Raw genomic sequence first — 21,933 nt, forward strand, 5'->3', positions numbered from 1 at the left:
GTACATGACTCTATTATACATCTGGCCTTATAAATCTAATGCATCTCAAGTATGAGTTTCAAGTTCTCACTTCAGTGCATGACACACTGGGTCAAATTCAACTTTCTGGAATAACATTCATGTCTCAAATAAGGTAAGAATTTCAAAATGTTCTCTCCTTCAGGGGCAAATTGCAAGACTGGTGCTGCAACGATGGAGATGCCACAGCGTCTTTCTATTCGCTTCACAACACGTCACAACATTTCACGAGCAAAATGTTGTATAAACAAGCCTTTAGAATCCGGGACATCTTGGAGGACATGACGGGAATACAAAACAAGCATACCCTTGCCTGACATCTACCTGGTGTAGTCATTTGTATGGGACAAATGTGAGCTGAGAGGGGTGCTGTTGCAGGTGTTTACTGAGTTTGCCTGATGAGGCCCCCGTTGGTGGTGAGACGGAGCTCTGTGCCGGCTGCAGCCAGCTCTGCCACAGAGATGACAGGTATTCTTCAGGGATCTGCCATGTGCTGTTAGGATAACAGGAGGTACATCAGCCTGAGGGGGGGGGGGGGGGGGGGCAGTAGGACCAAGCGTTTCTACTGCATTTCTCCACTGCCTGTGGACATTAACTAACTCCTCTGTTGCACTCCCTCCACACCGACAATGATGGGCCCTAAGCAAAGCGATGATTCTGATGCTGAAGAAGGGATTGAAGGCGTTTAATCAGATCGAAATCCAGAATAAAATCTGCATATAAAATCTGAATCCTTTTTTAAATAAACAAAAATAGCTCAAGGCAGTTTTCTTGTGAACAAATGACATTTACATGTGCATTCAGTTCTACTCATCAAAACTCATTATGTATATATTTGACGTGTAACTAACATGCTAATTGAATGCATAAAGCATACAGGATTTGTGAAGCCAATACAAATTCTGCATTGTTTTTATCTGTGCCTCTTAGTTAAGACGACTTCTTCTCTGCTTTTGTGTTTCTTGGCACCAACCTATCAGCAGCTGTCGATTAGCGCAGTAACATGAAATCAGTGTTGGGAATGCTAATCATGTTGCCATACATCCTTGTGCTTGGACGATACAAAAAAGGGGAAAAAACATGAAAACGGTATCGCGATGGTGCTGCTTGATGCATAACATTTCCAAAAAACATTCTCAAGGCATTTGATTCTTATACATTTTCCTGTATCTTCAGAAAATGGTTATATGTGTGTTTTGTACAGTACGTTAGTATTAAAGGAGGGGAAATGTGGTGCACTGATGTCCTGATGATTAAAGTACTGACCAAGGTCCCCATTTCAAGTCTGTCTTGAAAACCTCTGTTGCATGGACTTCTGTATCCTCCTCTCACCTCATTTCATGTCATTTCCTTACTATCAACAATAACAAAATTCCCCTAAATACACATACACTTCCATGATCGATACTTTTTCACGATAGCTTAGTCCAGGAAACGTATGAAACACTGGGGGGGAAAAAAAATCCCAAATTTCCAAAACCACAAGGGGTCATCTTCAGAAATCTAGCTATCTGACCCACTTTCCGAAATACAAAGATATACAATCTTAGAAAACAGACACTACATAGCAGCAAATACTCTCTACAAGCAGTTTATGACGGGTAATTCGTCAAAGTTGCAGATTCCTCATATAAAACTAGGTGTAAACTAGGGATGTGCGCGACTAGTCGTTTAATCGTTTAATCGCCTACTCATTTATTAAACGTTTAGTATTTTACTAGTCGGTTAAACGCTGCATTAAGCATCATGTACCTTGTCCCCGACTGGGCGCCGCCATGCAGCTCTACGCTCCGCCGTGCGCCGCACGCTCGTCCCGTCTGGGCTACCTGGTTGATCCTGCCAGTAGCATATGCTTGTCCCTTTTTCAACCCCCGCTATCCCCCTCATCATTAGCGGTGTTTTGACCACTCCAGCTACACCCACCACGTCCCTTCCTGCCACCCCGAAGCAAAGCATCGGCTCCAGTTTGTGCTGCTCGTGGACTGTCATGGCACACCGACCCGCTGCCGTTACACAAAGATGCAGCGCCACTTTCTGTCTCAGTGGACGACTGAACATCTTCATCAGAGGGTGAATATTCCTCTTCAGAATTTGAGTAAGCCATTACTTGACAAAGTACTTTGTCAGCGTTGACCAGACCTCTCGGTACGGTGAGTTTTCTCACTCTAAAATGTGCCGTCTTTCGCTCTGCGAGTCTCGTCTCCTCGGTTTTCAAACTCTGTAAACTCCTAAACTTTGAATGAAAACACGCCCACAACTGATGCTCAGATTGAAGTTCCAGATGTCCGCCATCTCCTGGTGTACAGTACATGAGGCACACGAGGCAGTATATTTGAAGCTATGGCTTGTTATGTTCAGCAATGTTGCTTGTCGCAATATTGCGACTAAAGGGTTAAATTGCAAGTTTTCCGAACCGACTACGTAGTCGCCAATAAAATTAGCGACTAGTCGGTTCGGAAATTAGTCGAAATTCCCATCCCTAGTGTGAACAAGTTCCATTCACAGGCAATAACAACACAGACACTCCCACAGTTTACAGTAACTCTCAGCTGTCCCTGTAGCACAATAGTTTTAAGACAAAGAGGGAATATTAAAGAAATACCAATCTACTACTAGTGCTGAGAGCATTTAGGTCGGCCTGCAGGCTATGAATCAGAACTCATAAGAAACACATTGTACGAGAGACACTATGGATATTTTATAGACTGGAAAACTACAATAATTCCCATTTTCCTTGATTATTTTAATACTCTTGAGAAATGAGGATCATTTCAAACATGGTAACAGAAATGAAAGGCTCCAAGTCATATTTATAGCAGCGGAGTCTGTTGGGATTTGGCTGAGATATTGCAATACATTGTCTGTCAAACATATTTGTCGGTGGCACGCATAGTGAAAGAAGACAATCAACTATAGAGCGTGTTTATACCATTCAGATGGAGAAAGCGCTTTGTCAGTGACATACAAAGCAGCGAAAACATGCTAATTAATTTCAAGTCCCTCTCTAATGGGGTTTAATAAGAGGTTTAGGCATTCAGACAGAAGGCTGATGGTGCTAATTTAGAGGCAAACTCAGACAGTGATCTCAGGATTGTGAAATACCAACAAACTCCCCCCGCTTTCTTTGCACCAATTACATTCAACAGCCGTTTAGCTTTATCTGCAGTTGGAAAGTGGAGATAATGTTATTGTAATTAACCTGAAATTAATACAACAGCAGCTGAGTTGGCAGACAGGAAAGCCCCAGATTTTTCTCTCACTGTTAGGAGGAGATTTTTACTCTTTCTGGAAACAAGCAGGAAATGCCACTTGAGATATTACCGTATTACAATAGATGGGGCCCTTCCAGTAGGCCAGGAGGAAATGCTGATGCTTTTTATGACTACAGGAAGATTAACAATACCTCGTTTAAAAAAAAAAAGATAAGGTAAACAGAGACAGAGCACTGCAAAAGATAATACTGCACAGCTGAGGGAGTGGCTGGATTTAGGGTATGAAGAGAGGAGTAAGGTGAAAGGAGGAAGCGGGTGGAGAAAACTACTTTGTGCCAGATCTAGATGCCAAAAGCTGTAATACCTTTTGGCAAAACTTCCTGCTAGGAGCCCTGCTTCAACACAGGCCTTGGGGTACAATCTAATGCAAGCTGATAACTCAGCTTCCATTGCCTCTGTAGGGCCGAGTTATTCCTTTAATTGAAAATCATCTTTCCAAATACAACCGAGAGAGAGAGCAGAACGTAGCTCATTACAGAGCAAAGCCTTTCTCAGAGACTCTCCCACACAGCGGTGTCGGCTGGTATTTGTGGTGGTACATGAGTATCTGCACTGGCTCCGTAAAGCAAACCTGTCTGCACTTTGTACACACATCTCATGAGCTTTAGCATCAGTAAAGCCTTTGAAAAGGCTCTGAATGATTCGTCAGTTCAGTAGGACAGTTTTCAATACTCATGAAAATGATATGCAAGGGTGCGACCAAGATTTGTAGTTTGTTCCACTACCCTGTTGCAAATCCTTGCATCTTCTGCTAAACAACTGTAGCACATCACGGGGTTGTATTCATTCCATCAATACACCAAAACACAGAAAGACGAAACAGGGAGAATCCACAGATTAGCCTTTTGCACGGCAAGAAGTAGCTAATTATTTCCTGCCCTGTGTTACATCTCTTGTGAAACGAATGCTGATGAGCGAATAATTAGCTTCAAATATTTGGAGAAACTCTGCAATTGACTCAGCAAGTTTACTTTGAAACCTCTTTACCAAAAACGTGACTTCATCACACTGACAAGCATACGACATAGTTCTCAGCTTTCATCAGGTGCTATCTGCTGCATCTGGCTGCTTAAGTAGAGCAAAGAAAAAAATAGAAAAGGCATATGCAACAGGAAATGCCTGTTCTTCGTGGTGTTATTTATAAATCATAAGGCTGACGCTGTGTTGTGCTGAGGCAGAAGTCACACTTCAGAGCAGCACGACATCAAAACACTGAAACGTCCTAAAGAAGAGAAGCAAACTGGGAGGAAGGGGGTAGTAATTTTAAGAAAGGCTGCCTGCAGTAAGCCACTGCTAATATCAAAATGTCACAACATGGACAGCAGCATTCTTGTGCAGGACGAGTATTCACTGGTGAAGGAGCAGATAGAACTGCGACTCTAATACTGAGCTCCAATTTAGGCGAAGAAAGAAACATTTTAATTTCAATATTAGTACACCTGCTGTACTTTAGAGCATGCACACCTCTAAAATCCTTTGTGATAAATTGCTGGACTAGCTGAAAGCAATTAACTTCCATTATAATCCACTGAACCTTCATGCCACCCAGGGCAGCTGGTTGAGTCACCCAGAGAAAACAAAGATCCGACAGTTCATTTGGCCTTAACACTGTAAGCTGCTGAAATTAACAAGCACTCTGCTGTGTCTGTGACTGCAAAGTACGAGTACTTTTCAAAAGAGCACATACATAGTGTACTAGTCACTGAAAAAAAAAAAGGCATTTGGCCTTTAGAAATGCATGTTAGATAAGTGGAACTTGGTTTATTATGGTGCCAAAGTTGGTAACATGAACTTGTTAGCTGAATGGCCATAAACAGTTAAAAGTGGACTTTGATTACACCTCTGTTAAAAACAAGTTCAGCTGTGTTGTCATATTACTTGATGTACTCTGCACAAGGATAAGCTGTATCAAATATAAATCTCTATCAAATTCATAAGTACAAACATCTTTGCTACAACTATATGAACCGCTTCACTTAACAGCAGCGGTCATGCATGAGTTCTCAGAAACAATTAGCAGTCTGCAGGAAAAACAAACTGTTTGCATCTCACCACTTATTTATAGAACTGCTTCTTCTGTGGCCATATTTGCAGAGCCTTGTTTATTTGTTTACTTTTAATCCTGCATTGGTTACATGGCTGCTCAAAGGTGATGCTTGTGGCTTCTCGACTCACTGAGCATTTCACCAGCAGTGGAGGTGTTTGTATCTTCAGAAATTTGCAAAAGCACGGCTATACTCATCTGCTATTAAAATTTAACCATGTACAAAAACCTGCATAAAATACAGAACATAAGTGATAACCTGATTTGGATATCTTCAGAACATTCATTGGTGCACATTTTTATTATTATTATCAGTTTATTTAAAAAGAGACCATGTACAATATTAAACATAAATATTTCCATTTGATGTATTGCACCAGAGTTAGCTTTAAGCTAATTTCCATCTGCAGTCTTTTGACATCACTGTCTGTCATATAAACAGGCAGGTAGGTTCCTCCTTCGCTCTCAAACTATTATTACCTTTCAAATCATGTTTGCACAGGATGAAATTATTACTACAAATTCAAAAATTTCATGCTTAAAAATGTTAATCATACTAATTAATCCGCATTTGGACTCTGCATCGACCAATACAGGTCTTTCAGGCCCGATGACGATTATTGGTCAACAAGAAAGACCAATAACTGATATTTTGAACTGATATACATTAAATGTTATACTTTAGCAACATTAAATCACACAACTAGGCTTCTTCATTATTAAGGCAGCTCCTAGTTACAGGAATGATGGACATCAGGACATCACAGGACGCTATAACCTCAGTTTACTGATCAGTTAATTGATTTGAGATTGATCAGTTTATCTTCTTCAGTTCCATCTGCTGTTTTTCACAGTTTTTTTTATATTTCTCTGTTTCATCACTAGTACTGACCGCTCAAGTCCAGATCTTAAAGCATTATTAGTAATTACTTTTCAGACAATGTTTCAGGTTAATCTGTTGCTGCCTGTTAACTTCCCCTGTAACCACTAGCATAGCCTTAGCCACTTTGAGAGCACTAAATTTCCTGCTCTGTAGCAATGGCTTGTGTTTCTTGTTCATTTTTTTGCAGGTTGTGTCTGCTAGACAGACACTGCTAAAACCACAGAGTGACTACAGACAGACAGACAGACAGACAGAGGCAGCTGCATCAGACCCAAAGTAGTGCACTAAAGTTAGCGAATAGTCAGTTAAGAATAGAGATCATCAGAAAAACGGTAAAAATCAGCCCCAATAATCGACCAGGATGATATTCAGCCTATTCCTAATTTTCACTCGGCTCCATATTCAGTCTTAAAGAATAGACCAACTTTGGCTTAGAATATCTGTCTCTATTAATATACATTACAGTCAAAGTAGCAGTTCCTTTATGATTGACTAAATTACATCAATAATGAGATCATGATTATTGCATTTTCACATTTAAATAAACTTAAACTTACACCTACATGTTGTGCTTCACTCCTGCCAGCTAAATCTTGGCAAGACTCAAACTAATTAACAGAATTCATTGCATCTCCTAGGGGCAAAATGTAAATAAAATCGTACCCATAACACTCTCCTTGCTGCATCTGCTTATCAACAGACAATACAATTTACCGGTGTTCCCTAAACGCCTCTCATGCAGAATATGTAGAATCTAACTAGGCAGCTGTGCACAGAAGAGTTTACTCCCCTCACACAGATCGTGCAGTGCAGCAACTTTAGAAAGAGGGAAATGTGGTGTTTACACACGTGGACAAAATTGTTGGTACCCCTCAGTTAAAGAAGGAAAAACCCACAATTCTCACTGAAATCACTTGAAACTCACAAAAGGAACAATAAATAAAAATTTATTGAAAATTAAATAATCAAAAACAGCCATCCCTTTTGAATTGTTGATTAACATAATTATTTAAAAAAAACAAACTAATGAAACAGGCCTGGACAAAAATGATGGTACCTCTATAAAAGATTGAAAACTATTTGACCAGAGTGACATGATTAACTCAGGTGTGTCATTTAATTGACATCACAGGTGTTTCCAAACTCATAATCAGTCAGTCTGCCTATTTAAAGGGAGACAAGTAGTCACCCTGCTGTTTGGTGAAAAGGTGTGTACCACACTGAACATGGACAACAGAAAGCGAAGGAGAGAATTGTCCCAGGACATCCGAAAAAAAATTATAGACAAACATCTTAAAGGTAAAGGCTATAAGACCATCTCTAAACAGCTTGAAGTTCCTGTGACAACAGTGGCTCATATTATTCAGAAGTTCAAGACCCACGGGACAGTAGCCAACCTCCCTGGACGTGGCCGCAAGAGGAAAATTGATGACAAATTGAAGAGACGGATCGTTGGAATTGTATCCAAAGAGCCCAGAGCAACCTCCAAAGAAATTAAAGGTGAACTCCAAGGCCAAGGTACATCAGTGTCAGATGGCACCATTCGTCCTTGTTTGAGCCAAAGTGGACTTCATGGGAGACGACCAAGGAGGACACCACTGCTGAAAAAAACTCATAAAAAAGCCAGACTGGAATTTGCAAAAATGCATGTTGACAAGCCACAAAGCTTCTGGGAGAATGTCCTTTGGACAGATGAGACCAAACTGGAGCTTTTTGGTAAGGCACATCAACTCTATGTTCATAGACTCAAAAACCAAGCATACGAAGAAAAGAACACTGTCCCTACGGTGAAACATGGAGGAGGCTCAGTAATGTTTTGGGGCTGCTTTGCTGCATCTGGCACAGGGTGTCTTGAAAGTGTGCAAGGTACGATGAAATCTGAAGACTATCAAGGCATTCTGGAGAGAAATGTGCTGCCCAGTGTCAGAAAGCTTGGTCTCAGTCGCAGGTCATGGGTCTTCCAACAGGACAACGATCCAAAACACACAGCCAAAAACACCCAAGAATGGCTGAGAGAAAAGCGTTGGACTATTCTAAAGTGGCCTTCTATGAGCCCAGATCTGAATCCCATTGAACATATGTGGAAGGAGCTGAAACATGCCATTTGGAGAAGACACCCATCAAACCTGAGACAACTGGAGCTGTTTGCTCATGAGGAGTGGGCCAAAATACCTGTTGACAGCTGCAGAACGCTCATTGACAAATACAGAAATCGTTTAATTGCAGTGATTGCCTCAAAAGGTTGTGCAACAAAATATTAAGTTATGGGTACCATCATTTTTGTCCAGCCCTATTTCATGAGTTTGTTTTTTTAAATAATTATGTTAATCAACAATTCAAAAGTGATGGCTGATTTTGATTATTTAATTTTCAATAAATTTTTATTTATTGTTACTTTTGTGAGTTTCAAGTGATTTCAGTGAGAATTGTGGGTTTTTCCTTCTTTAACTGAGGGGTACCAACAATTTTGTCCACGTGTGTAAATGTCAAGATTTACCCGAGCTGAAACCAAAAGATTTTATCATGGCCGACACGGAGTGCTTTCTATGAACAGAGTTTCCTACGTACAGAACACACAGTTTAAACATTAATATCACATTAGTTCAAAGTGAGTCTGCAAAATAGCCTTGCATCAGAAATATCACTATTGTAACAAACAGTAAATCTTCATCAACTCTATATCTTTGATTGCAAAATCCAATGTCTTTGGATTTGAAGCCGTTGGTTGACCAAAACTAGAATTTCATAATATCACCTATGGCTTTGGGTCATTTTGTTGTGAGCTTATTTTTCACACCACTTGCACAGATCACACAATTAATTGAGAAAGTGCTAATAATAAAAGCATTAGTAGACATTTAGGAGATTTTTTTCTCCAAGTATGCAATGCCACATTTGCCAGATGTGTATCCATTTAACTGACTTATTAAAAACAGAACCAAATAAAGAAGAAGTCTTAAGTTTTCAATTTCAGGTAAAAAAAAAATGTGATGCCCAGATGAACAATCATTTCCCTCACCTCGGTTTTTCTTTTTTTAAACAAAGGAAGACTGAGGTGTCAGCAGCAGCAGTGAGACGACTTCATCTAAATCTCCAAAGGTTGATCACAGAGTAGAGCTGCCACTCACCGAAAACTAAAACTGCCTCCAGGGCCCGCCAACATCTCAGCTGCGAGGTTCTGACTTTATCAAGTATTTAGTCAGACACACACATGTATTCACAGCCACACACTCGCACCAACACACAAAAGGCCATTTCATCAAATGCCAGCCGTAGTGAAAGGCTGTCTCTTGCTGCACGCAACAATCCCAAGCCCGTCTGCGACCACAATCAATGACTGACACCTCGATTACAAGTCTCCAAAACAACCCACGGGACATTCTAAAGGTGACAAACGCAACATTAATATGGACCGCAGCTGATATTAATGTTGACATTTTTATAACCTGAATAGCCTCAGAGATGTTGAGCCCTGTGATCGTTGCTGTGCATCAACATCTGGGGATTAGAAGAATAAAAACCAATACAGTGTAATGACTGGAAAAGTGAACTCTGAGGTATTTACTGAGGCAAAATAAATACGTTCAGAGGAGAATGTGCTTCGGCTTATGGGACTGCAACAGCTTGCATAATTGGTGCCATTTGCAACCGTCTTTAGGTAATGCATACACGCTAAGTCGCACCTGCTGGCAGCTCACAGCTAGACTTTGCCTTCTGAGGCACTCGGGAAGTGAATTTTCCCAGAGAGCTGGTCCTTTTAGCCCAGTGCTTGACCCACCGAAACAGACAGGTCATCCAGTGTCAGCTCACCCACTGGCAACTTGGCACGTCGGCACATCCTGAGCTCAGCTGCAAGCTCAACATTCTGGTAGAGTAAAGCCAGAGTGGTCAGCTAGATGCTGTTCAGAATGCCCAACACAAGCTGAACGGAGTCTTACATTTGCTGCCAGCTCATTTACTTTTTATTCCAAGACATTAAATTTAGCTCCACACACAGTAATTGTCCTGCTTATTCTTCTGTGTGCGGTTTGTTTGTGTTTTCCTTTGATGAAAAACACTGATGTGAGAAAACGCTCAGAAGACGTTTGTCAAAGAGCGTCGTAAAAGTAGAATTTAAACTTAAAAATAGGTGTTTATAGTTTGTAAGCAAGAGAACCATAAGGCATTAAGAGTGATCAATGCGGAGGTTATACAGGAGGACCTGATTTGTGCCGAGTTGCAGATGCTGGGCTTCCCACAGCGGTTTCCAGTGGAGGCGGGGATTTGAAACAAAGACAACCTCTGTAAGCATGAAAAACCATGAATATATTCTAATGAAAAAGACAAGAGGTGCTCTTTCACCTAACAAAAACTGTATTTACCGCCATCATCTAATAATTAAACTGATAATGGGACAGGATACATGAGCATCAGGCTCCTAACCACCTCGGCTAAATAATTTCCTCAGGGAGACATTGTGAGTTTAGTTTAATCAGAGCAGGAACATGATATTCTTCTACCAGCTATTTGTTTATTCTTGTTAACTCCTTTCAGAGCTGCTGGCAGCCCTGATTGACCGACCACATCACGCAGATTGATTTCTTGTTAAGTTAGTACAGCAACTGCCCGCCTGATGCAATGTGACAGTTAAAAGGTTGGCATATATTAATTTAAACCGGCTGAATCTAAATTATGTGATAACACATGTCTATATAGGTGACCTCTGCTCTACAATGAGATGTTACACGCCATTAACCATCTGTCAAGTTAGCCAAAGTAGCACAGCAGGACTAATTTCAGACAGTGCACAAGCTGCCTGGCATGACCACAATCAATACTGAGAGGAGCGGAGAACACCTGTCCATTTAGCCAAGCAGGAGAAAAAGCACACACAATCAGAGGTTGCGTTCGTCTTTATGTCTCGCCGCCTTTGTCCAAAAAAAAAAAAAAAAGGTTCACACAAGCTCACACCTACATGTGTCAACTTTCACTAGAAAGATGCTCCGTCAAGTGAAATCACTGGCTGCCACTATCCGCCCAAGGCAGCCAATCACATTTCAAGTTACAGAGCAAACATGAGTCTTACGAGGTGGAATCAGATTTTTTTTTTGTTTTCATCTCACTGAGGCGCCACATATTAACTTAAGTTAGGAAAGGGTTTGCTCAGACAACTACAGGAGTAAGCTACATGATTCTGCATCCTGTGATTATGAGAAAACCTCTAAAAACAAACACGTCGTGGGCTGATGCAACTGTGAAATTCATCACTATAAAATGTTTTATATTCACCAATATCAAACATTTCTAATCGTTTTAATCCCCTATTTTTTATAGAGTAGAAAAAAGATGTATTTTGATGTAGCCACTTTAATTTCTTTTTCATCACTCTATTTACCAAGGTAGATAAGCACAATAATAAAAAACACACAAATATATATTCAAAATAATAATAAATAGGCTAACGATACAGAAATGATCTCACCTCGATATAAATTAAATTGAAAAAAGCAAGTAATGACAGGCTGTAAATGAGCCATGGAGGGAGTATGCTGTATTTTAGTGACCATCTACATCTAATGCATCGACATGAAAGCATCAAACATTCTATCAAACAAATAACAACTGAATAAATGTCTGTCACTGTGACATATGCCATCATTCTACTATAATTAATTGCCTAGTCCTAGTCAGCAATATACCGGTGATTACATACATACATCAAATTTTTTTTCACCGATCGTTTATATAGCAACTGAAATTCATCAGTTCTTTAAAAAAAAAGTGCAAAGGGTGATTTCACTGGAAGCTGATTCCCTTCTGCCACTGTCCAGACCTTCCTTGTTCTTTTCCACTGAAGCATCTCCGTGTTTTTAACACTCCAGCTCCGCAGAAAACTTTGCTTCAATACTAGATGAATTGCACTAGAATTGCCACATTTCCATCTGGATAAATCCAAGGTAAACTTGTTCGCAACTATTCTGTTTGGCCCGCTCAACTCAACCTTCGTGATGACAGCGATACTTAAAGCAAGATGTAGAAGTGCTGTAGCTTTGTCTCAATGGTGAGCCAAGATGGAATAGTGTGGAACCACTTAGCTATGCACTGATTAAATAGGCCAGCTGTCATTTGTCTTAGCCACCATCTCACAGCAAGCCATTGGGAGCCGTACTATTAGAACTGCCTCACCAAGCAGGGCGGCCCATAGTTAATATGTAATTCCATTTCAGAATGAAGAATAACAAAGTCACACTGACCTCTAAAGAGAAAAGAAGAGGATGATGTCCAAAGTTTTGGCAAAGACTAAGTAACAGCATGTAATGAATTCAGAGCAAGAGGAAATGTCAATTCATCTGATTTTTTTTTTTTGTGTGTAAAAAAAGCTTGAAATAAGACAAATTTTACAAAATCCAAACAACACATCAATCACAAACTAGCTAAAATTGCAATCTAATTGGCAGCCTGACAGGTTTTGCAGAAATTTGTGTAGGACTGGATGACAGACAGAGGAAGATGTTTTGTTTACAGGTCTGTAGGGCAGCTGGATAAATGGAGCAGAGTTGTATAAAATGAGGGAAAAAATTACTCGAACGGGATGGCGTCCCAGGTGGTGGATATATTCAGCATTCTGCTGGCAGACAAAAACAAATAATCCAACACCAAGATGCAGAAACTCATAAAACTGGGATTTATGGCGTTAGCTTAGCATTCAGGCTCCAGGTGACTGCTCGAGAGAGTTGCATATTTCTCACAGTTAGCACCTAATAAAAACACTTGTTAACATACACAACTGCACACACACTGGTCACCACACAAGAGGAAGGATGTGCAAGACAAAAAAAAGCATCACTCTGCCCTGCTGTATTCTTTGTGCAGTTTTATTTATGAGTAAAGGTGTCGGGTTGGTTGGAAATACCTGGCTGTAACAGAGATCACAGAAAGACAGAAAAAAAAAGTTCTTTTCTCCACGGCGTATCTTTCCTTCTTCCTTTTCATCAGCTCCTTTATTTCCCACTAGCAAAAGCAACGTCTCCCATTTTGTCAGCTCAACTCTTCTTCTTAGGCAAAGTGTAGGCTGAGAGGAAACCGGTGCCTTGTTCTAAACATCAGCTGTGTTGCTAATAGTGTTGAACGCTTTATGTCAGAATTAATATCTGACAGGGAGTGCAGCAATGACATAAGCTTCTATAATAGTTTTTCCTGTGTCATATTTTTTGTGTGTCAACATGAAGTAAATTCTGAAACGCAACAAAGACGATTACTGACAAGTTTCACACCAAATAGTCTCGGCAAGGGCTGTAAAAACATGTTGTATTACGAGGGATGGAACTGAAAGCACGTGGCTAGAATTTGTGTAGTAACCGAGACTGCGTTTTAATTGCAACCATATTTGTTAGCTTGCTGCACTTGTGGGTGGGAGACGGTTTTGTTGAGCGCAGGGTAGGGGCTTTACAAATTACTTAAGGCCTGAGTCAAGAGACAAGGCGACTGCGCCTCTATTTTCTGCTCTCAATGTGTCACTCACCACTAACCTGTTCCAAATGAGAGCCCTCAAGGGTTCCCAGCCCTGTTGGCCATCAGTCTGCCACACGACAGTTTAAAAATATGAATCATACTCACGCCAGAGCTCAAATTTAGAGCTCTGGGTGTATACTCGAGCGTCCAATTGTCCTTCTAGATAAGCTGTCAGCCTGTGATCTGACCTCCAGGAAGCGGCAATTCCTTTTTTGGCCTAACTGTGAGCCGGAAAACCAAAAAAAAGCAAAACCTTGTCCGCATGTATTTTGAACAATCCGAGCTGGTGGTATGTCACACTACTGAAGGTTAAATTGCAAAGAGAGAAAAAACACAAATGAGTGGAAAACATTTCTCATGACAACACATGCTCTTGAGGGCAATTTGTGCTGAAGTCTTAACAGAAATGTGTGGATTCAGTAAATAGCCCTCTTGCTTAGTGCTCCCTGGTTTGCTTTCTTGAACTCTCTCTTAAGGAACAGCAGCACCCTGAAACAGAATTAATGAGACAACACGTGAAATTAGCATCAAAAACTATTTCCAGTTAATTCATCACAGAACGAGGAGACAACTAAACAAAATTTCCCTGAGGCCATATTAAATCCTGTCTTTTGAGATGCCACAAGAATAACTGAGCTGCAAAATTCCTGATTCCTTTAATTTATGCTGTGCTCCTTGGCATTTGACAGAGAAAGGAACTGTGTGATGAAATTAGCTCAAGGTCAAGAGAGAGATATGACTTTAGCACCTCTTCAACAGATGATTCACCTCTTTTTTGATATGAGCACCAGTCAAGAAATGAAGTCAGGCCCTGACCTCAAACCCTCGACTTCCATTTGGAGTCAGTCGATATTTCTTTGAGTCCGTGTCTGCCTCACAAACGCTGATGTGTTCTGTCAATTGACCGGATCAGCTGAGTGGAATCTAGTCCGGAAGACAGCATTCTGAACGTGCCACTGAAACCGAAGACATTGTGGGAGGGAGTCGAGCTAATGCCTTAGGGTGACAGTTATCCTCAGAAACAATGCAAGAAGCAATAAAGTGTGCTGGCCCTGGTGAGACAGGGAGGATTCCAGCAGCATTATGAAGCAAAGTTTCCAAAATCAAGTCAAGGGACTCCACCAGACTAAACTTTGTTCAATAGAAAATGAATAAAACATGAAAGTACGTCTGTATACAAGTAATTAAAGAACTATAAGTGAAAAGCACAGCGATACAATAATGTGAAAACACCATTTATCAGAGTCAGGAACTGTACCAAAAAATTAATTAAAAAAAGAATCAGCAGATTTTTAATTTTCTAATGATTTAATCTAACTAGCATCTGTAATGTGCTGTATTTTGGGAAAACTTAACAAAACCTTAGATTAAAATGTGACACTACTCTATACATTTAATTAAAAAATTGCCAAACATTATTTGCATTAACCGGACTCAGTAAAACAAAATAAAAACCAGAAACCTCTGGTCTCATCAGGACAACCATAAAGCCATTACTCACTCAGCTCCCACCAACAGCCATGTGATACAAATTCAAGAACTTTTCGGCTGAACTGCAGGCAGTGTGTGGTGTGTAGATTCAGGGATTTTTCTGTTGTGAAAACTTTTGTAACTGCTTGAGGCTGAGAGGATAAAGTTGTAGGTGTAACATGATTTCTTGTGTAGTACACACAGTGACAAAAGCCAGAAAATTAAATCAGTAAATGCAGCAAAACAGAAGCATCCAAACCGAATAAGAGTAAATGAAAAATAGAAAGTAGGACAGATGAATAACTATGCAACTGTCATACAGCACAGTGTTCAAAACCAGGAAAATAAAGCTGCATCATGATTAGCGGAAAATAATTAGTCAAGATTCCCATTAACAGACGGATAGAAAATGAATCAAGCACTACTTTAACAATTCTTCACTGGTTTCAGATTTGCTGTTTTCTACTACTGTAATTTAAACATATGCCCCGGTCACTACGACATGGCAATTTGTGGTCAGGTTAATCAGTTATTTAAAAAAAACACACACACACACAATGTGTTGTCAGTCTTCGTCTGACTCACCAAATGCTAACTGTGGGTATAAGCCCGTCGCTGGTTGTGTACTTAATTCAGCATTTTCTATTTTCTTTATCCTCTTTGCTAAAGGAAACAATAACCTCTGAGCCAGCAACCCACACACACTGAAAATGGCAAGTTTGGACAAATATATGAATCACACAGCAGGACTCCGGACTAACTTTTTCACTGGTAGCACCGGTGCGACCAACTTTCTCATTCCTTGTCACAGGAACACATCTTCTTATCAAGAAACACTACAATTTACCAGCGTTTCCTAAACGCCCCACATTGCAGGCTGCGATGGCTCCTGCTTGTTGGCTGCGGTGTGCTCAGGTGACATGTTTGTGACAAAAAATGGTTTTGAAAAGAGTTGAACTAGAGCAGTCTAATGTCAGATTTGTCCAAGATGAAACTAGGCGACTTTTTTTCTCTGAGTAGAAAAAACAGGGCATGTAGGTGCGTTCTGCATTTCCTGGAAAGATTGCATTTTTCAGAGTAAATTCCACAGAATCAGTATCAGAATCATCAAAGTTATAAAAGTACTACTTTTCACCACATTTTTTGCCTGTGCCGGTTAGAGCGACACCAATACAGCTCTGTGACCATCATGCACTAGCACAAATTGATCACTTGAAATTTTAACTGGCACACTCTCAAAAAATAAAGTTGCAAATGTCTGGAGCTCTGTACAATAAGCCAGTCCTTCTTAGTTTCAGTTAGTTAATGGTTGTAAAGATGTACAATGAATTAACAAGAATGTTGCATGTTTTGTTAACCCATTATGGCACCAAAACAAACTCCCAAGACCCTATTTTGCAGGGGCACCATTGCCGTATCCTGGGCTTCATGTCAATCCAAGATGATTGTGATTGGTTTAAAGAAATGCAAAGAAATCAGAGGAATTTTCCCTATAATGTATTGGTGAAGGATGCAGCAAGAGCATTCTCCAGTGATGACACAGCTCTGTGCAGACATGTTTGGCTATGCATGAGTACCACAGCCCTAATCATTATTTCAAAATATAATCCAAGAGGATGTTAAGTCTACTGATATACCAATAAAGTAACAGCAAGCTCTAACTGCAACCAGTATCACTAAAGAGCTCATCAGCTGTGGCTGAAACTCACCAGTGAGAGAGGGCTTTAGTTGCTACACAGAGAAGCTTAACAACCAACAGAGAACTACACAATACAGAGAACACAATGCAGAGGGAAAAAAAAGGACACATCCAAAACAATGACTTTTTTTCACTGATTTAATTTTTTTCTTCCTGGTTATTACTGCGACACAAATCTGACACGGTTTCATTTTTCAATATTGGTTATTATGTTCAAGCTGGCTACTGTGCAGAGGCTTGCTTCCTCAAACCATGCAATGTGAATCCACTGGTATGATAACAAAAGCATTTATAATCACTGCTATACTCCACGGAAGAAGGCAGTCACGTTTATTATTAATACTTCCGTGGAAAGACTAAAGGAAACACTTTTCCCACACACACACTAATAAAGCCGTGTGGTCATTATGAGAGTAGTAAATGGTATAACAAAAGTTTTTGCTGAAACAGAAATAGGTCCACAGTGAGCGCTGCCAGCATAAGAGGTCTCACGGAGTGCTCATTAGTGCTACTTGGTCAACACACGAAGTATTAAAAGTGCAACGGCTGTGCAACCCACCAATCCTCTGCAGCAGTGATGTGGCAGCTGCTTCTCTTTCTAATGACTCATCCACTCTTGCATTCAGCGAACCCTGGGAGAATTTTCCCACTGACTTTTGAAGAACCTCGATCTTCAAGGTCTCGTGGATATTTGGGAATATATCATTAGAATCGGGATTGTATACTTTTCACAGACAGCATTATTATACATGCTCAAGAGAAGGTGACCACAGGCTCACACGGAATGCCAAACTCAACAGAGCTCATTCACAAGATGCCAATCAAAGCTTATAGTGTAAGCCGCTGAACTCATCCATCAGTTAGCATCACCAGCTGCAGGCCCTCAGTCCTGCTAATGCACAAAGGCAAAAAGAAACTCACTATGCATGCAGTGGGGTGAGTTACAATGATTAAAACATACAATGAATTGTCAAGAGAATGAATCCTACTGGAAAACACGTGTAACTTGCTGCAATGCTGACAGAAACAGGACCAGGATGTTCCAGGGAATCCCCAGGAAGATCAGGACTAGCGCCATTACTACACTATTATTTCAGGCATTCAAATAGAGCACAGCGAGCACGTCAGCCTCATGTTTCACTCCACATTTTACGAGTCCATCAAAATGCAACAAGTCAACCTCTCCTGTATTCCATGCTTTGCACATTTCTGGCAATCTTGCCCTCATCAGAATCGAAGAAACTCAAAAACACACTCTTGTTTACAAACATGTGTATGAAATGTATTTTACAAATGCATCAAAAAATGCCTTCTCTTGCCAGTAAGTGAATATGTGAGTTACATGCGGTGGTTTAAGCCAATTTATTTTGAAAGGTCCTTGCTTTTTAATTGCCTGGAGCAAAGCAGGAGATAAACATACAAACAAGAGCAGCAGCTATGGATTACTGTCGATTAATCTGTCAATTATTTCCTCGATTAGCCAGAAAACAGCGAAAAGTTTCCCACAGCCTCACATGACAAATGTTTTATTTCATCCACAGCCCGAAGATATTGAATATAGTGTCACAAAAAGGAAAAAAAAGTCCTGAAAATTTAGTTTTTTTGTTCTTTACTTTGAAAATTACTCAAATTGACTCGCTCATCTGTGCAGACAGGCATTTCAGCAACATTTTTATTAAGTTTCAGATGCTTTTAGAGTTCTTTTTAAGGTTGCACTGTCTTTACTCATTTTTTATTGTCTTGTTTAAATGCCTTATGCTGTTGTATACAATAATAAATAAATCTAAAATGATATAATGCTTTGTATGCTTTACTGTTTCATAAGCACTGGCTTTGCACTACTTTATGAATTCATGGAAAAGAAACTCAAAATTTAACGCTCAGAATTTGTCAGGTGTCTCTTTTTAACAAGACTCACTGGGGATGAGTAATTGATCTGCAGCAGCACATTATTATTATTATTATTATACTGTTAGAACATAGCTTTAATTAGGCAAAAATAAACTGACAACTTTTTAATTACTTTTTTTCTGTACTTTGAAAAATTACTCAAATTGATTAGCCCATCTGCACAGACTGGCATTTAAATAACATTTTATTCATTTTCTGACGCTCTTTTATTGCTGCACTATCTTTACTCATTTTTTAATGTATTATTTAAATGCTTTATGTTCTTCTCGAAGGCTTTACATATTTTAGTGTTCCATAATCATTGGTATGGACTTATTTTATGAATTCCTTGAAAATAAGTTTACTCTCCCAATTCGTCAGGTGTCCCATTTCAACAAGACTCACTATGTGACAAAAAAAATACACTACAAAAAAATTTTTTTTGACTTTGACAAATTACTTAAAATGATTAGTCCATGTGTACAGACAGGCATTAGAATAACATTTTATTCCTTTTATGGTGGTTTTTTATTGCATTTTATGGTATTTATTAATGTTTTATTTTATTGTTTTGCTGTTGCTTCTTAATTAGGGTATTGTAATGTTTCGCAAAGCACCTCCATTTTTTTAAAGAATGTTATAGAAATAAAGCTGTTATTGTTTTAGATTTTTTATTTCTATTTTATTTATTCAATTTTATTTACATTTGCATTTTATTTACATTAAATAGTTAATTGTTTATACTATTATCTTATTAGAATTAACAAATACTTGATCAACTATTGCAGCTCTAATAGATGTTTTAAGTAAATACTAATATTCAAATTTTTACCACAGTGACATAAAGTAAATTTGAGCCTTTTTTCCTCCCAAATTAAACTTTTAAACTTAGCTAAAGTAGCCACTTTTTCTTCAATTTAACTAAAGTAACCTTAGCAGCTTTCTGGGATGCTGAGTGCTAACTGCTAGTAAATGATCCCTTAAAGGAGAAGGTGGAAGCTGAGAGGGACAGTGTTTTCACCCAGGTTTCACCACATTTCAGGCACTGGCAACCAAAAAACAAACAAACAACAACAACAACTTCTCCTTTTGTGGAAAACGAAGCAGGAAAAAACACAAACAAACAAAGCAACCAGCTCCACTTATCTTGTAACTAGCTGGTTACTTTGTAGCGGAGGCCCCACAACACAGGAAACAGCTACAACTAGGCGCGCCTCAGACAATTCCCAATCCACACACACACAACACACAGTCCTCTTCCTCACAAAAGACGCACAGACAAGCCTTGTTTTGCCTTTCATGCAAACTAGCTCTCAAATTCCTCCTCATATAAAGGAAAACCCCACATTTCCCTACTAAGTGTAGGCAAATTTACCGCTTAGCCGGCCGCTTTCTAATCACAATTCCTCCCTATAACTTGTGCAATCTGAGAGCGGAGCTAGGAGCGAGCTAACGATGGAGCATTGCAAGTTCTCTTTACGTACCAACTCCATACTTTTCCTTCTTAGTGGGCACCCAGCGAGACATTCTCAGCGTCCGGGCTTCCTCCAGTCGTCGCTTTTCCTGTTAGAAAAGGTCCAAACGTGACCTCTTTGGTTAGAAAGTAGACTTTTTTCCTCAGTTTTCTCTGAGCTTTGGGGAGCTACTCCGAGCAGCCATTTTCCACCAGTGACAGGACACTCCGCAAGGGGGAGGAAGGGAACTGAACTTTTTCAGCCTGTAGGCGTCCAGACTGCAGCCTCTACTGCTGGAAGCTGCTGCTGCTGCTGCATCTCTGCTGGCTGATACGGTGAGTGTTGGTGGACTGGGACACTTTCTGGAGCAATTCAGGGCCTCAACTTCCAACTTCATGCAGTTCTACAAATATTAACCCACTTTCAACAATATACAAAAAAGAAAAACTGTTCAAATGCACTACTGTTTATTTATATTCTTTTCTGGTTGTGTAAATATCTGCATATAATTTGTTCCCCTATGATTATTTTCGAATTCTCTTTCCTTATTCACCAGAAGCCAAAACCAAATTCCTTGCATGTTTTGTATATATTTGACCATTAAAACTGATTCTGAAGTCCTGAGAGCACAATTTTGTGATTGATTGATTATTAAAACATTTCCTCTTGGCCTTAGAGATGTTTTACTTGTTTCTTTGTTTTATTTTTGTATTAATTTTTTACCTTGATCCATTAATTTGTGTGTGTGTGTGTGTGTGTGTGTGTATATATATATATATATATATATATATATATATATATATATATATATTTAAAGGATAGATAAAAGTACAAAACATATATTTTGTAAAAAAAAAATTAAAAGAAAAAAAATAAGACAATGCAAAAACTGAATCCCACCAGTAAAATGACTTAAATTCTATTTAAAGAATTATTTTTACCAATTATATCTAACAAATATTAGATAACAGTTATCTAATATGTACATTGCAGTTAAAATCAAATGACTTTATCTATTAATTTGAACAAAAAGAAGCATTTTTTTCAGCAATATACTGTGCGTATATATATATATATATATATATATATATATATATATATATATATATATATATATATATATATATATATAATTTTTTAAAGGATAGATAAAAGTACAAAATATATATTTTGTAAAAAATTAAAAGGAAAAATAATACAATGCAAAAACTAAATCCCACCAGTAAAATGACTTAAGTTCTATTTAAAGAATTATTTTACCATTGTATATCTAACAAATATTAGATAACAGTTATCTAGTATGTACATTGCAGTTAAAATTAAATGACTTTATCCATTAAATTGATCAAAAAAGCAATGTTTTTCAGATATGTATAATTTTTTTCTGTAAAAAAAAAATAAATAAATAAATAAATGTATATATACCTGTAAAATAAAGTAATTTTATAAAGTAAAATAATATAAATAATATAAAATAAAATAATTTCACTTCTCTTCTTGGGAAGTCAACAAAAGAAGTGGTTTTGAGCGAAGATGACAAAGTAGTTTGTCTCTGTTTCTTTATTGACACAATATACACATACAAATGTTTTGGCACCGTTAACTGGGGAATCATGCAAAGGGTTATTGATTGATTTGAATTAACAGCAACTTTTTTTGTAATGTAAAAATGTAAGAGTAAAATTTTGACCAGCAGCATTTTTGTTGCTCTT

At 38.9% G+C, this 21,933-nt stretch overlaps 1 protein-coding gene across 2 annotated transcripts in view; it reads right to left on the reverse strand.

Annotated features, from left to right (window-relative positions):
• The window catches only part of dock1 (dedicator of cytokinesis 1), a 195,380-nt gene extending 174,706 nt beyond the window's left edge, over nt 1–20,674 (reverse strand). Inside the window, exon 1 of one of the 2 annotated variants that reach the window (XM_051939303.1) lies at nt 20,252–20,674. In XM_051939303.1, coding sequence (XP_051795263.1) covers nt 20,252–20,294 — 43 coding nt within the window. In that variant the 5' untranslated portion in view covers nt 20,295–20,674. The remainder of the gene's footprint in view (nt 1–20,251) is intronic. The other variant, XM_022194177.2, reaches the window with a different exon arrangement.
• Nucleotides 20,675–21,933: the final 1,259 nt, after the last annotated feature.

This window comes from Acanthochromis polyacanthus, chromosome 19 (assembly GCF_021347895.1).
Source record: "Acanthochromis polyacanthus isolate Apoly-LR-REF ecotype Palm Island chromosome 19, KAUST_Apoly_ChrSc, whole genome shotgun sequence".
Lineage (NCBI taxonomy): Eukaryota > Metazoa > Chordata > Actinopteri > Pomacentridae > Acanthochromis > Acanthochromis polyacanthus.